This window comes from Maylandia zebra, linkage group LG15 (genome assembly GCF_041146795.1).
Source record: "Maylandia zebra isolate NMK-2024a linkage group LG15, Mzebra_GT3a, whole genome shotgun sequence".
NCBI lineage: Eukaryota > Metazoa > Chordata > Actinopteri > Cichliformes > Cichlidae > Maylandia > Maylandia zebra.
Window position 1 is genome coordinate 14,832,253 of NC_135181.1, and position 15,699 is coordinate 14,847,951.

The 15,699-nt window shown below is 39.8% G+C and overlaps 1 protein-coding gene across 1 annotated transcript in view; it reads right to left on the reverse strand.

Annotated features, from left to right (window-relative positions):
* Positions 1-76: 76 nt before the first annotated feature.
* enpp1 (ectonucleotide pyrophosphatase/phosphodiesterase 1) overlaps positions 77-15,699 on the reverse strand; it is a 37,084-nt gene continuing 21,461 nt past the window's right edge. The window contains exons 15-23 of the mRNA XM_004550428.5: positions 15,256-15,343; positions 13,906-14,090; positions 12,334-12,373; positions 12,089-12,249; positions 10,184-10,319; positions 8,489-8,557; positions 5,409-5,541; positions 1,975-2,119; positions 77-1,840 (exon numbers count right to left, since the gene is read on the reverse strand). Coding sequence (XP_004550485.1) covers positions 1,688-1,840; positions 1,975-2,119; positions 5,409-5,541; positions 8,489-8,557; positions 10,184-10,319; positions 12,089-12,249; positions 12,334-12,373; positions 13,906-14,090; positions 15,256-15,343 — 1,110 coding nt within the window. The 3' untranslated portion in view covers positions 77-1,687. The remainder of the gene's footprint in view (positions 1,841-1,974; positions 2,120-5,408; positions 5,542-8,488; positions 8,558-10,183; positions 10,320-12,088; positions 12,250-12,333; positions 12,374-13,905; positions 14,091-15,255; positions 15,344-15,699) is intronic.

Here is a 15,699-nt window from a genome sequence, read left to right on the forward strand (position 1 = left end):
GTGAAACGAAAGTGATTTGTGCACCTTGAATCTTGGCTGATAAAAGGTCATAAACAAAAGGAAACAAGTCACAAGCTCAATGTGGAAGTTTGTTTTTTATATGAAATTTTTCATGTGTGAAAAACTGCAGCAACCAATAGAAAAGGCTTGGTATACATGAAATCTATATGACTTCATATACGAGCAGTACGCGAAGATGAAAAATCAAAGACTGAATAATGATTTTGCTGATCCACACATTCAGATGCACACAGTCACGGACGGATTAATGAGCTGAGCTCAAACAGCTTCTCTTCATCTCCAACTAAACGCTGAAGTTTAGCGGCTGCCTGAAAATTCATCTTCCCAGGAAAAAGTCACCAAATGGCCGCGGAGGAACAAAATGACAACAGAGATGTAAAATCACTCCAATGAGGTTACAAAATGGAACGAAAGACACAAAACAACCAGAAAGAGTCCGAAAAAAGACAGAATAGAAACAAAATCTTAAATAATTCTCCAGATCTGAATTTTTCTTATCTGTGAAGAAGAAAAAACATCAGTAATTTCTGTTTACCACCAACACCGAGCATCAGAATAATAATAAAAAGCAGTTTACTCGAATGATCCTTAAACATTACAGCTTTCACCAGACTTGCTTTACCCCCGTGAGGTGTAAGTTACGCTCATGATCTTCAAGGACTTTTTTAGGAGATCAATTTTCTGAAGTCTTGATTGTTCAGGGTTACAGCTGCCTCACGTGATCAACAGTTATTACAGCTTCACATCTGCTGCTTCTAGAAGAAGGTACATCAGGCTGCTCTCTTATAAAAGCCTCGCCAGGGTGGATGGATCACCGTGTTGAATTTGGCAAAGATTTTATGCTGGATACCCTTTATCTGGGCTTGGGACCGGTGCTAGCTTGTGACTATGCGAATGTGTTAACCACAAGACCGCACACTACACAGTTCACATGACCTATGATATATTTAGCAGCTATTTTAGTATAAAACACCAGGGATCCTTGCTAAATGTAAACTTTGCTTTCAGTGTTCTTTGCAGTTGCTTTATGTCTCTCTGTGTTGGAGAAAGAAAAGGCTTTTACGTGTCTGAGCCCAGACTGGCTCAAACGTGTCTCATACAGTAATCCTTCCAAGCATACAGCATAGGCGCACATTTAAAAGCTGAATAATTCATTCATTTTACAAAAAATACCAATGGGTGTAAAAAGAAAAGAAACACATACAAAAAAGAAGGGCAAAACATATTCATGCTAGATGTTTTTCCAGCTGCTGCAGACAGCTCCCCTGATGTGTGGCAAGCTTCACTCAACATAAACAGTTCTTCCATCAATAAAAACTCTCTTTTCCCTTTAGTTTTATTCCAGTTTTCCAATCTGGAAATGGGAACCCGGAAATACTTTGGAATCATTTTATTAGATGGGATGGTGTCTTTAAGCTCCATTCATTATTTACTTTTTTTTTTTTTGTACACAATCAAAATCAATAAAAATTTATTTTAAAAATGTCACTTCAAATAATGGATGGAGCTTAAGAATGAGTTCAGTCTGAAATGAGGGAAGTCTATAAGTAAAGCATCTGTTAAACCCACAGTTATTGGGTTAACTGTTTGTCCATGTGGGCAGACATCTGCACACCAATATGGCTTCCTCTGCCAGTTAAAGCTTCACTCGATAAAGTCTGTGAGTTTAATAAGTGTGTAGAAATGTCTTCATCCGCAGTGTCTCTTCCACTGATAACCTGTCGTGGTAGAAGCTGAGTCCGGTAAGGAGCTCGATGTCTCGCACTCGAGCGGTGTGGAGCTTCAGCCAGTCTTCCACCCACGTCAAGTCTGTCCCATTCTGAAGAAAAGCAGAAAGTGGGGGAGGCGTATATTAAAATTATGCAGTATTAAGAAGGGTCTGACAGCAGGTTTCCACAGAGGCAGACTGAAATAGACAGTGCAGAAACATGTGGGACGAATGGTGTTACTCACAGCGCAGCTCTCTGTGTGGTCGGGCCTGTGGGGCATGATGAAGGACCTGGCCTGGAGTGGACCTGCACAGTTCAGAGGGCCAAAGGTCGAATCCCCGCAGCTGGTCAGGATCACAAAGAAATGTGTCGGGATGGGAGCCTCGTTCCTGCAGAGATGAGAGATCACACGTAATCAAAGTGCTGCAATGGAAAAATTGAATACCTCAGTTATAAAGCCTCAGGTTAAAAAATAACCATCGGGTGTATTTTAAGTCCGATTTCTCACATTTTACATCTGAATAGATTTTGGCATAAAAAACATGGAAGGATGGGTCCATCTTACTTCATTTCAAGAGTTCAGTGTCTTGGCGGTGTAATGATGAAGGGGATATTTTTTGGCACACTTTGAGTATCAACTGACAGAAGTTCTCACTCCCAAAGCATAACATTTTACGCTAGGTGACAAATCGTTGGTATATTATGCTTTCGGCCACCCAATGCGTCCTTATATTACGAGTTCGGAAATATTAGAAATAGGAGAACCGTTTGGAATGAATCTACACATGTACGTGTATTTGACTTTAATCTAACACGATTAAGGTGGTGGTGAACGTTAGGGATAAGGTTATGATTAGGGCTGGAATACACGGCTGGAACGTGTGTTACTGCGGGAGCGTTGTTCTATTCAGTTTCATCCACAATCCGGCGCGTAGCATAGGAATGCGGAAGGTCACCTTTCGCGTTCCCATGGAACGCCTCGGGACGTGACAATTCGTCAGTATATTACGCGTTGCGCAAAACGAGCTGCAACTGAGCAATGTTTAAACACCACAGCCTACCCGAGTATTGTTGCAGACCATAGCCATACTTTATGATCACAGTGTACTATCTTCTGTTGGCTGCTTCCAGCAGATCAACTCAAACTGGTTTCCTGATCATCACCTTGAGTTCACTATACTCAAATGGCCTCCACAGTCATCAGATTTCAATGCAGTAAAGCACCTTTATGATGTGGTGGAACGGGAGATTCACATCTCTGACCTTTTTAGGTTCTGAAGGACATTTCACCTTTTATTTGAAAACTGAAGGAATCTTTCTCAAGAAGCCTTTTTGGATGAACTGGCTTCAACTCAAGTGCTCAAGACTTCTTAAGAATTGTCTGCATGTTGTATAACAAACAGTCACAAAGCAACCCACCAAACGTCATTCAACTCTCATTGTTTCCAAATCTTGATCTGAGTATAGGAGTATATGACATCACATGTTCCAGCCAGCATGAAGTATTTAAGCAAAAACCGAGAGCTATTAAAGGGGAATAGCCAAATTTAGTTTGGTTGCAATGTGTGCTACTGCGTGAGCTATGAGTAACCCTCAATGTAACCCATGGGTTTCTCAAACACTTTCTCAAAGTCTTTTGAGTTTTTGGACAATTGTGCATGTGAAGGCTGCATCAATTCTTTAATTCAAACAAAAACGATGCAATGAGTTCATTTATGCACTTAAATTAACATCACTGGGGGGTTGGGTGGAGTGAGGGTGGGGTGTATTGAACCAGTGCACTAAGCTAATGTGCAAAATGAGCGCGTCAGCCTTTAGGCACATTAGGTATAATATGCATATACTGAGACATACAGATAAAATATATTATAAAAATTCAGTAACTTAAGCATATGGCCAACACAATGCATATACATATTTTGTTATATATATAAAAAACACAACTTTTAAGAGTCTACACTGTTTCTTCATTTTCTGAAACTCTACAACTATTTCTTAGTTTGGAAGAGAAAAAACTGGAGACGTTTGAAACCCACGTTTGCTTATCAGTCACTACATGTCCTCCTCCGAAATTATCATTCTCTTATCACAAACCCTTCTGCAGAAGAAAAAGGATACCTGATTAGTTTACCATTAAATAACAGCTCAGAGGGATTACTGACATTGTGTTCAATGCTAACAGCTAATGCACCATTACATGCAGGAGGCATTCCTGGTGTACACAAACAGTCATGCAATCTTCATTTTCAGATGCGTTCCAATGGACATATAAGCTAGGGTATTTTGTTTGGCCTTCCTTTGGACAGGAGGCAGGAAGGGCAGAGCTTGAGTTAAGCCATGTGCAAATGTTCTACCAAAACTACCAGGGATGTTTATGTAATACATTGCATTTTAACATCAAAAATTTAGTCTGGATAAAGCCTGAATGTAGTTTGTAAACCCTGGAAATTAATGTCTACAGCAGCACAGGTATTGCATCACTTTAGAATTCCCCATCAGATCTCATCTAATTGAGTGTGCTCAGCTGCCTGGACACTGATAATCAGTTTTACACATGAACTATGTGCTATGTTTCTTAGATTTTATCTGAGTACCGGTTTATCTTACGATGGCTTTCAGACATTTTATTTAATTATTTGTTAATACTTTTGCTGTGTGGATCCATATAAACATTAAATGTCTGGTGAATGTTCTCAGTTTGAGGACACAACAGTGAGACTCAGTTTGGTTTGGGAGAGGGAGCTGCCTCAGGCAGAAAACAGAATGACCATTTTTTAGTAGGAAGCTGGAAAATGACTAATTAGTGGTGTTGGGTGTAACTCATTCTAAAGTAGAGCACTAATCTGCAATTAATCTGTAATCAAATTACATTTTTCTGCTTTGTTTGCTTGCTTGTTCTTCATATGTCTGCATGACTGGTGAAAAAAGTAGAAAAAAACAAAACAGAAATAGGAAAAAAAGGCCAAAAACAAACCAAAGGTGTCCTTTTCCTGCACGTCAGCTACCTGAACCTGACCTAAATTGCTTGGAGGGTGAAGTAAAAATAAATAGTGGGCTCTCCAACTTCTGATTAGTGGTGATTAATTTAATTTTTATTATGCAGAAGGACAAGAACATGATGGTAAAGTGCAAACTGTGTCCAGAAGCATCCACAGTTAAATAACATAACACACTTTATGTGTGTGCCCTCATTAGAATATGGATTTGTAACACATTGCTCACATGCACCTCACTCAGGAAATACAAAAATCAAAATTGTTGTTCATGTGTGAAGATGAATATTGTACTAATGTTCTCACTATTAGAAATCCTTCTTGATTTGCTTCAGACCTGCTGTGTCTGCTAGAGGAATAAATGAAAATGTCTACATAAGCATTTTTGCAACACAGTTACTTTCTTAAGAACTAACTTCAAAACGAAACTGAAGTTGCAGTTTTCTTTGGAAATCTTTCTTCATTGGATTTACGTCAAGGCCAAATGGAGACTCTTAAAAGTGAGTCACCACTTAAGTCTTTTTTTTAATAACACCTAATAAGCAGTTGTAAAGCACAATAAATGAAAAAGGCTGAATTTAATCAGACCATTAAACTGTCAACATAAAAATATGCAGCTTCTGACAACCAAATGACTGAACTGCACAGTGTAGCAACAGTAAATGTTATTTTGCTTCTGTCTTACCCTGATATCTTTTTTAATTCATCGACGTGTCCATCATAGTCTTTATCGAATATTGGCCCGCTCATGACGTTGACTCCGTTCAGCTGCTGTGAATATTTTGGGAGGAAGACGTCATGGAAATGCGTCCAAACGGCTGGGAAAATACACACAAAAAAAGCTTTAAGTGCTCCACTGTGTTGTACAGAAACATCACTTTATTTTGCTTTTTTCCCCTGCATGCAACACATGCTAAAGTAGGGTTGCCAACTCCCTGAAAAATAAATAAGGGACACCTCGTGGCCAGGGCCGGGCGACCCAGTTGTCTTCACCCTTCCCAGTGTGGTGAATTTTCTAGCTCTTTTTTTGTGTGTGAAATTCTTTTTTTAACCATTTGACTTGAAGTTGATTTAAGTAGATGCATATTCTATTCTTTGTGATATGAACACATGTGAAACAAATGATCATTTAGCCATTTATTTTTAGCTCAAAATGACAACATTAACACAGTAAAACAGGTCTCTTTCTTAAACAGAAGCCTGTCATGCTTAACTTTTGAGAATATAAGTAAATCTTTCTTTAAAAGAACTCTGTCCTACTTAACTTAAAATAATAGAAAGCAATAGAAAGAAAAATATTCTTGTAACAGTGCACATTTAGTGCATTTAGTACAATTGGCTTCAGTTGAGGTATTATTTCAGCTTTTCTAATGCTAATCAGCTGCTCCCGTTTGAAAACCCGCTTGTTCCCATGATTACGCATCTTAACTCATCATCATTATTCATCTATGTATTACTTTTATGTATTAGTCATCAATTTGTTGTAATCATCTATCCTTGCAGTTGTTTATTACACAAAATAAATTATATTATCACACTTCTGGCCACATAGCGCTGATATTCACTGCACATGCCCATATTAACTTTTTCCAGCCAGGTGTTTTCCTTTTCCCATTCTTCCCTTTCTCTGAGGGGAACAAACATTGCTGCTCTAATGCTGGGCTCACACTGTGCGATTTTTGGCCCATTTTAAGACGATTTTTGAGTGATCGGACCGATTTTGGCCTTCATCGTGTGTCGTGTAGTATACGTGGGGTAACGAGAAGTGATTAACACCTCATGACCAGCTCCCGATCATCAATCGCTCGTGAGTGTGTCACCGCAGCCGCTCACACTGCTCACGCGCAAACACGTAAACGTCGGTGAAAAAGATGGAGCAGCACGGCTGTGCAGCGTGTGATCTGGACACAAGCGATGGAGGCACAACTTGTAGAACTTTGGAAAGCTCATCCGAGCCTTTTCCATGTGGCATCACAAAATTATCACGACCACAACAACTGTGAAAATAGCTGGATTTACACTGCTGCTCAATCACAGCTGCCTGATCATGTTTTTCATTAGCAATTTAGCAAAGTTGATGGTGGTGGTGTGTGTGTGTGAGTGAAAGACAGAGAGAGAGAGCGACAGATTTTCTGCTATAACCTTAATTTTATGGAGGCACAGTGTGAGCTCTCAGGTCGCATCAGAGCATCGGGCCGTATAGTGTGAGAGTACATCGTGACCTATGAACTTCTAACCCCTGCGAGTCAATCGTGCAGTTTGAGCAGGAGCTGAATAACGTGACTGAAAAAAATCGCACAGTGTCTGCCCAGCTTTAGGTTTACTGTCATCCGAGACTTGCACCGCAGTGTCGGCGTTTGTTTCCCTGTTGACCATGCTTCTTGTTTTGGTCATCTGTTGTCTTCCGGTATTTTCTCCGTAAGCGACCTTTCCTCGACCAATGAGATGAGCGGTAATCTGAATTGTCATACTCGAATTGTCATAAGTGTGCTGTCAGCTCATTGGTCACAAAGCAGGAGAGGGGCTGGGAATTATGTTTTCAAACAAAGTGTTAATTCCATAAACATTTATAGACTACGTTTGATTCTCACTGTATTACGGGACAAAGTGCGTCCCTTATTAGCTCAATACGGGACGTGTACTTTTGTTTCTAAATACGGGACGATTCCGTTTTTTAAGGGACGGTTGGCAACCCTATGCTAAAGTGTTTGTCTGGTCTTCCTTCGTGTTTTCCTCCCTTCTCACTCATGCAAAGCCACCAGGGGGCAGCATCTCCCAGCTGATAAACATTCTGCAGCTTGTTGTCAGGATAAAACTCAGTTCTGCAATATCTTAATCACCCAGCACAATCTACAGGTTTCAACAGTTCTGGGTTGGCTAACTAACCACAGAGTGGAATTACCAGACCACCATGGAGGTACATATTCTTTCACATATGACAGATGATTTTGTAATGCTGTAAAGTACACTGAGAGCAAGTTCAGGCTTCATAATCATGTAATCCAGCCCATTTAAGTCATCTCTACATAAAGGATGAAGTATGAAAAGCAGCAAGCACTGCTCCCACTAGGTTATATCTGGGACTCTCCACCATTTGTCCTTAGAACTGAAGAAGCTTCTCGGATGAGAGGTGAAACGTCTTCAAGCAACTTAAAGAAGTCCAGACGCTTTTCTTTGCAAGCTCCTTTGACTACGATGACCTGGATGACTGAGAACCTTCAAAGACATATGAGAGCAAACCTGCACAGATCCTTGACTGAAGAACCTACATGCGCTCCTTTGTGGAGCACAGTGTGGTGAGTCACTTTACAAACATACTGACTTTCTGCTGAATCCTGCTGTAAGGGAAACACACAGCATGCAAGCAGGGAAACTAACCCTGGAACTGTTCCACTAACTAAACCTTCGATTGCGTTTTACAGAACAAGCTCAAGTAAATTAGGGCGGCGAAGTCCCACATAATTACATCAGTTAGATCTCTGGACTTGGGATGGGATAAAGTATAGCTTGCTGTCAGCTTTCAAGCAACTCAGGATAATTTGAAGCAATGGAAACTGGCAAACCGCAATACCTGCTGTCTGAAAACTTGAGTGCTTGACCCATTTAACAAAATCGAGCCTGTCTCAAAGATCCAGAGAGCTGTTAAGCCGACTCATTCAGTTGTGACAGATCTTTTAAGAAATGTTGAACTTGTGAATCACTGCTGGTCTTTTTACCGGTCTGGGTGCAGCTGGAAAGTTAGAAACAAATAAGCAACTGACTCACCTTTAAATGCAGGGAACATCGGTGCCATGTTGCTCGTGATTAGAGAGTCTGAAACATTGGCACTCAGATCTATAGAGGAAATGAGAGGTTAGGACAAACTGAATTTGCTGGGCATGGAATTTGGCTATGGATTAAAACTTAGATTACATGTTGTGAAGACTGATGCGTCTACTGTGAAACTAAAGCATAGCGATTTACTGGCTGAGAAAAACATTTACAAATTAGTGGAGTTGAATGCAGGCAGATTTAGGGCTTCTTTATTACATCTCCTGTGACTTATTTTAATTTTAATAATCGCATTGATGTGGTGTCAGAAGAATCGGAAATTGTTTTTTCTCATGCTTGGAAAGCTGGCGTAAAAGTCGGCAGGAGCTTCCAGGATCGCTGACTCAGACACATGGCAATGAAAGTTGGTATTTGGTTAATTGTAGGATTTTAGCCCTGCGACAGACTGGTGACCTGTTCAGGGTGTACCATGGCAGCTATGATAGGCTCCAGCCCACCTACAAAGTAGGCCTGGGGGAAAGGATTAGCTAGGCTGGCTAAGCGTTCGACCTTGACCTTCATTGTTAGCATTCAAGGTCAAAGTTGAGCTTGGAAAATTTCTTAAAACTTTTCAAATTTTCCACTAATATTTCTTAAAATCTCAAGGTTTCAGACAATTCTGCTCCAATCATATGGCTACAGATAATAAAATACACAATTTTGGTTTGTAATGCTGCAAAGTCATAGTTGAAAGGTCCCACCCCTCCTCGTGAAAAACAACAAAATACAAAAAACCAAGAAGCAAAAAAACAGACTGATCACTCAGCATGTAAGAAGAACATCATAAAACATCAAAGTTTTGGTATAGCCCTTGCCCTTTGGGGGGAGCTGTACCCTCTTGTGTGCTCTTGTTTGTACTGGTATTGGTTTGCCCAGATTACAACAGAGCTAAAACAGATTGTGACTTGTTTAAGCACTGATCAGTAAAATACTACACGTCACCTTTCTAACATCCACATTGATTCCACATTCCAAACACTTAAACACACCACGAAGGGTCATGTAGGAGCTGCAAAAGGCAATAGCACCCTGAATGGTTACCAGCCTGTTACAGTGCTAATGCAGAAAGCGAGACAACCACACACTGACAAACATACAGCCAATTTAGAACCACCAATTAGCCTAATGAGCAGGTCTTTAGACTGTAGTGGAAAACTGGAGGACCAGGAGGTCTGAACTGTGGTGAGGCGACAGTGCTAATGACTGCGTCTTACCTCCAGAAAAAGTGAAAGTTGTTCACATTAAAAAGTTGCTACATTAATTCACTCAAGAGAAATTAATTGATTAATTAATCTGCTATCACTGCTATCGCTGTGCTCACTTTCTACCAGAACCAGAGGCAGATCAAAGGTTTCATGTTGGCCAGCTTTTTCTGTTAACCCTGGAAAATCTACCACAAACTTTGTGTATTCTTGTCTCTGAACATCCAAAAGACAGATATACAGAAACAGATAAATAAACATTCAATCCGCAGAGTGTCACTCAAGAGGAAGTGGATGCTTTTCTCTCACGCAGCTGTGAAGCATATGTTTGCTCTGTACGTGAAAATGTGCTCTGAAACATCTCGACCTGACTTCAACACAGGCTGAGAGGGATGAACTGTCTCCCTCAATACCACACACATGCAGGTTCACAAACACAAACACTCACTGGGGGGATGCAGCAGGCCATAGGCAAGATCAGAGTTGTCTTTGTAGCGCAGACACTGCTGGCTGTTGTTTGCTGGGATGCGTACGTCAGCACGGACACACGCCTCCAACTCTGGGCTCAGAGGTTGCACTCTGGTCTGAGAGAGAGAGTAAGAGGTAGAGAGAGCGAGGATCAGTCAGTGTTGACAGTATAAGTGGGAGTCCAGACTAAAACGCGAGTGTTGTGTAAGATGGTTTGGCTTGGGTTTTGCTCTCCATGTGTGTATAGGTCAGCAAGGGCATTGCTCTGATTCTGTGCGCACAGCTCCCAAAAAAACCCCCAAACCAATAAATCACTTCCATCCTCTGTCACAGAGGGAAAAAAAAAGACACATTTGTTTCCTCTTAAATTCTTGGTAGCACCAAGGGTTATATCATTTTGGAACCAGCTATGCAAAACATTTATATAATTTCAAAGAATAGAGTGCTAAATAGAAACAATGAAAGAAAGACATTTTTGGGTATTTCCATTTCCCAGAAAAAAGAGCAGCTTTAAAATATCCATCCTCTTCCACCTTTTCAATTCAGTGTCGCAGGTGACGACACGATTCACTCTGGACAGGTTGCCAGAGAGACAGTAAACCATTGGCACTCACATCTGCATGTCTTTGGACTGTGCGAGGAAGCTGGAACACCCGGAGAGAACCCACCAAGCATGGGAGATCATGCAAACTCCACACAAACTCGGCACCTTCTTGCTGTAAGGCAACAGCACTTTTGTGTTTTTAAACCGCATACAAAAAATCTGGGCAATCCCCCAAAGCGGTTTGGCCTCGCCCCAAAGACAAATCAGCACGAGTACAATGAAAAGATTTTCTATTTTCTTAAGAAGGCAGCCCATCTAAGATGTAAGAATTATTAGACATAAAACGGGCAATAAGTCAATCAAATCAAAGTGCCAAAAAGAACTAAACTGTGGAGATGTTTTAGACAGACGATGGTGTCGGGAAATTGTTAAAAGAAATCTGCAGTTTTTCACTGGTAAATTTTACAGTGGAGCCATAGTTTTACTCTTTACTGAGATTAAAGTAACACATAGTGTCAGCGCCTGTATGAACAGCTCGTGGGTTACAACATATACAATATACTTGTGGAAAAAGGGTTTTTTCCCCCAAGAGGCAGATGAAAGGAATTTTAAATGAGATCTTGCATTAAGCTAGAGGCCAGGGCCACAGATGTGAACTTGTGTAAGTATCTATAATAAATGAACGGCAAATTAATATTTAATTGCATGTAAAACCATTTTTTTTTACCCTTTACTTTTTTACTATTATTCCTCTTTGTCATAAAATACTAAACATTACGACTCTGTCCAGGAAACATCTTGGATGATATCTTAGTCACATTGTCCTTTTTTTTTTATAATAGGCAAACTAGCTCAAAACTAGCTTTTCATGGAAATGCTCAGCTTTGACAAGCTGCAAACTGAAGTTCTGTGTGGGTTTACAAGTGTGATGAAGATAATAGTGCTCAGTCACAAACAATCTGCAGTATGAGGGAAAAAATACAGATGGTACAATAAGATTCTCTGTTTTACTTCTATTGTTTAGATAGAGCTTCAATGGCTACTTCCTCTCTTGCACCATGATTCAGACAGTACAGTAATAGTCTCAAGTCTCCCGGGAATGCATCACTCTGCTTGAGGTCATAATTTACACTAGAGCTCAACCACATAGTGACAAAGACAAGAGAGACTTGAACCAACATGAGCAGAGAAGATGAGTAACAGCTGCTCAGAAAAGAAATTCAGATACTAAACAGCTCTGTGCAATCTGCTGCCAAACCATAACCACAGAAGAAATATAGCCGGAACGACTCAACTCTACAGGCTATGTTTAGAGATAAAAGCTCCAGCCAGCGGACTCACCAGAGGCTGAATGGTATAGGATACCCAGAGGGGCATGAGCCGGTCTTTGCTGTATCCGCTGAGGTAGTTTAAGTGGTGCAGCAGACAAAATGTGGCACCTGATTGGATGACTCGAGGGATGCCAAAAGGTTCGTGGAGGCGACGCAAGCTGGATTTCTCACCTGAAGAGAAGATGTGTAATGTGTATCAGACAGAAGCATCTCTAAAACCACCACATGTGCAAAGAAAAGTGAAATGATTCTCACTTGAGCTCAATGCCAAGAGATTTCTGTTCATTTGTTCCACCTGAAAAGAAATTCATCTTGTTAGCATGATTGTGTTAGAAATAGCTAACACAATTTAACCACGTATTCAGTATATAAAGCTCTGATGTCAATGCATTTTTTAAAGCTCATTTTTTGTACATATCCCAGCTTCTCTAGTTTGAGAGTAGGATAGTAGTACTTCTATTACTCCATGCACTTCACTATGTGTTAATGAACTTCATCAGAAGAGACCAAGTAGTAACCACTGCCACTAACTACGAATCAAAAACCATAAATCCGGCGTACACCAGAGGCCTGTATTATTGATCATGATATGGGGCTTAGTGAAGTAAATTCAAGGCTAACTCTGGGTTTTCCAGCCAACATCTACACACCAATCAATACACTGGAAAATAGTTTGTCCATTGCTGGAAAAGTCTAGTATTAGGAGGGCTAGATACTTTTTATTTCTCTGATGACCTTCAATCCAGCTTTTTTCAATTTTTCTGCAAGCAGGTTTAAAACAATTCTATTGCTCTAAAAGGTGTTATACAGCAATATAATCCAAACACAAGACTTCATTTAGCACAGTCAAAGATGAAAGAATAGGGGTTAAACACACCAAACAACATCATATGTTAGCTTCAGAACATGCAAATGCAGTTATAGTCAGATCCCCGAGCTCTGCTGTGTTCTCTCCTGGAGAATTCTCATTTTTCGCTGTGCACACAAAGAATGATTAAGTGAAGCACCAAATATAACCACCTAAAAGTCCACAGCAATGCCACTGTGGATAGAAACTAGTCCCAAAATAAGCCTGAATGTGTGTTACATGATCTTGTGATGTAGGAGTGATGAGCTGTTCTGTTTATTTACAAAACTCTTTGAAATTATGACTCTAGCAAAAGGCCCACATGTCCCAGTTATCTACCACCACAAAGCACTCATCAGCTGAAAAAACGGAGAAGAGTCTCAAATCTAACCAATGCATATGCATGTAACTGCACGCAACTACGATCTGTAAAAAGAGAACGCCTCTAATAGTTTTATATATACAGAAAGCTCTTGTATTTTATTAATGTGCCCATAAATAAACTTGCATTTGAGACACAACCTAATGTGCACATTTGTGGAGCTTAGTTGTCATGTATAACTGTGTAATACACATTTGTGACACTCAGACAAATATGCAGTGGGTATATATGTTGCTTTAAGCTAAAACCTAATGCTAGCATTAGCAATAAAATCCTTTAAAAACATAGATGTTTGGCAGATCTTTGTATAGTTTAATGGGAGTTTACTGACAGAAAGAATATTTCATATAAAAATAAGTTCTAGACTAATTTAAATGTTGGCCAGGCACTGGTCCATAGCTGTCTAGTCAAAGAAAATTTTGTGCCCATCCATCTAGTAGGTTGACAATAATCTTAGGGTCTTTAAACCTATTAGAAAACATTCAGTGGGTCCCATAAATGGCTTTAAAAAATTAACAACATTTCACTCTAGTTGTAAATATATTTCATTCTTGACATTTGCATCCAGAGGCCAAAAATAAATCTGGTTAGCACATACCATTTCTGTGGTTTGGGATTCACAAGTGCACTGCAGGTTGTCAGAGGGGAAGAGCACATTAGAGTTACAGAGGATGTCGTGGGAGAGCTGTGCTGGGAGAACTGGATTATGGACGGGGTGCTTCAGGAGGTGGTTCAGACTACCGTGGGTCCCGTTGTTTGGAGAAGGACGAATGCCAAGAAGATCTGTTTGATAAGAGAAGAAAATGATTAATTAAATGAATGAATAGGACACATCAAATAAGACAACATGTCAGTGTATTTGAAATTAAAAGAAGAGTCATGGTTTCAAGAACAACAAATCTTTACCAAAGTTATCACACAGTACAATTATAAGAGTTCAGCGACTTATACAAATTTGCTTTGTTTCAAAGAGAGTGAGCCTTAATAGTCAGTTTATTATGTATGTTAAAAAAATACACCAGCAAAGAGTAAATCTGCCTAAATTCTACTTTTTAAAAATTGATACTGCCTGAATTAATGGAAGATGAACACACACCTATTCTATTTTGACCTAAAGAGCCACTACTGTAGCCGGCATACACCGTATGGTTGTGTGTTCAGTTTGATTCTGACTTAGAGTACTGAAATATCCGGGTTACTCTATCTTGTCTTCAGTCTGGTAGATATGGTTTCCTTTTTCTAACACTTCTTTATTTTGGAAGTAAAACACAGACCTAAAACTCAGTGCAGACGAAGCATACCTGCTTCCTCTTCTCAAGTGTGTTAACTTATCTTTTAAAAATAAGCAGCTGTTTTTAGCAATTTGATGAATTATGGGGTTAGTAAACTATGTTAGGCAAAGTAATAAAAATGAAATCAGATGACTTCTTGTAGACTTGCTGACTTGACTGTGTCTTGTGGACATGATTCATATGATGAAGCGATGGAAACTAATTATGTCACTGCAGAAATAGTTACACGTTCAGCAAATGCCCCGAGCTCAAGCCATTGCTGCTAGTGTCACATTTATCTGCTAAATACGTAGCTGCAGCATGCTTACCTTAGACAGAAAGTCAGCCTATGAGCATGTTTAGAGCTCACTGATTGAAACATTATATCTCCTGCAGTTTAAGACTATGGCATCAATTTAGAAGGTTTGTGGGGTGGACTAGTTCTCGGCTTTGATCGGTAATTCTTGTAGTCTCCTCAGCTCGCCTGGCAACCTCAAAGGGCTAACAAAACTTCAGGGTACAAGAGTAAAATAGATGTTCTCATTTAGCTCTCAGCATGAAAGTCAATGAGCGAATATGTCTAACGAAAAAGAAACGATAAAAAAAAAATATTAGGCTTCGTTGCAGGACAGGAGAAGAATGTGCAGTGAGCAGTGTGAAGGAACAATATAACTTACCACACATGAGGTTATATAATTCAATGTTCTCAAAAGTTGGCACAACTGTGCTGTGTTTAAATGCTGGACCGTAGCCAATGAAGATTGCCTGATGGAGACAAGCAAACAAACAAAAAACCAGGTAAGACTTTCATTAATTTCTCTTCAACCTGTAAAATAAACAAGTGCGTATATTGAACTATATGATCTACAGTTTGACAGTTTATCAACTTAAAACCTTTAAATTGTTTTTGTACAACAAAAAGAAATCACTGAACACTTTAATTAGATAACGCATAAATATTTGAAAGGAACTAAAACAGTAAAATGACCTTACGTAACCTCAGAAGTGAAGGGCTTCAATTCTAGGAAAGCCTTGGATGGATTCACAGATATTTGCCTGTGATCTATTTCAAGGGCAGTTTGCAACTTTCCCTAGCTGTGTGCAGGCAGGCTGGCAACCGC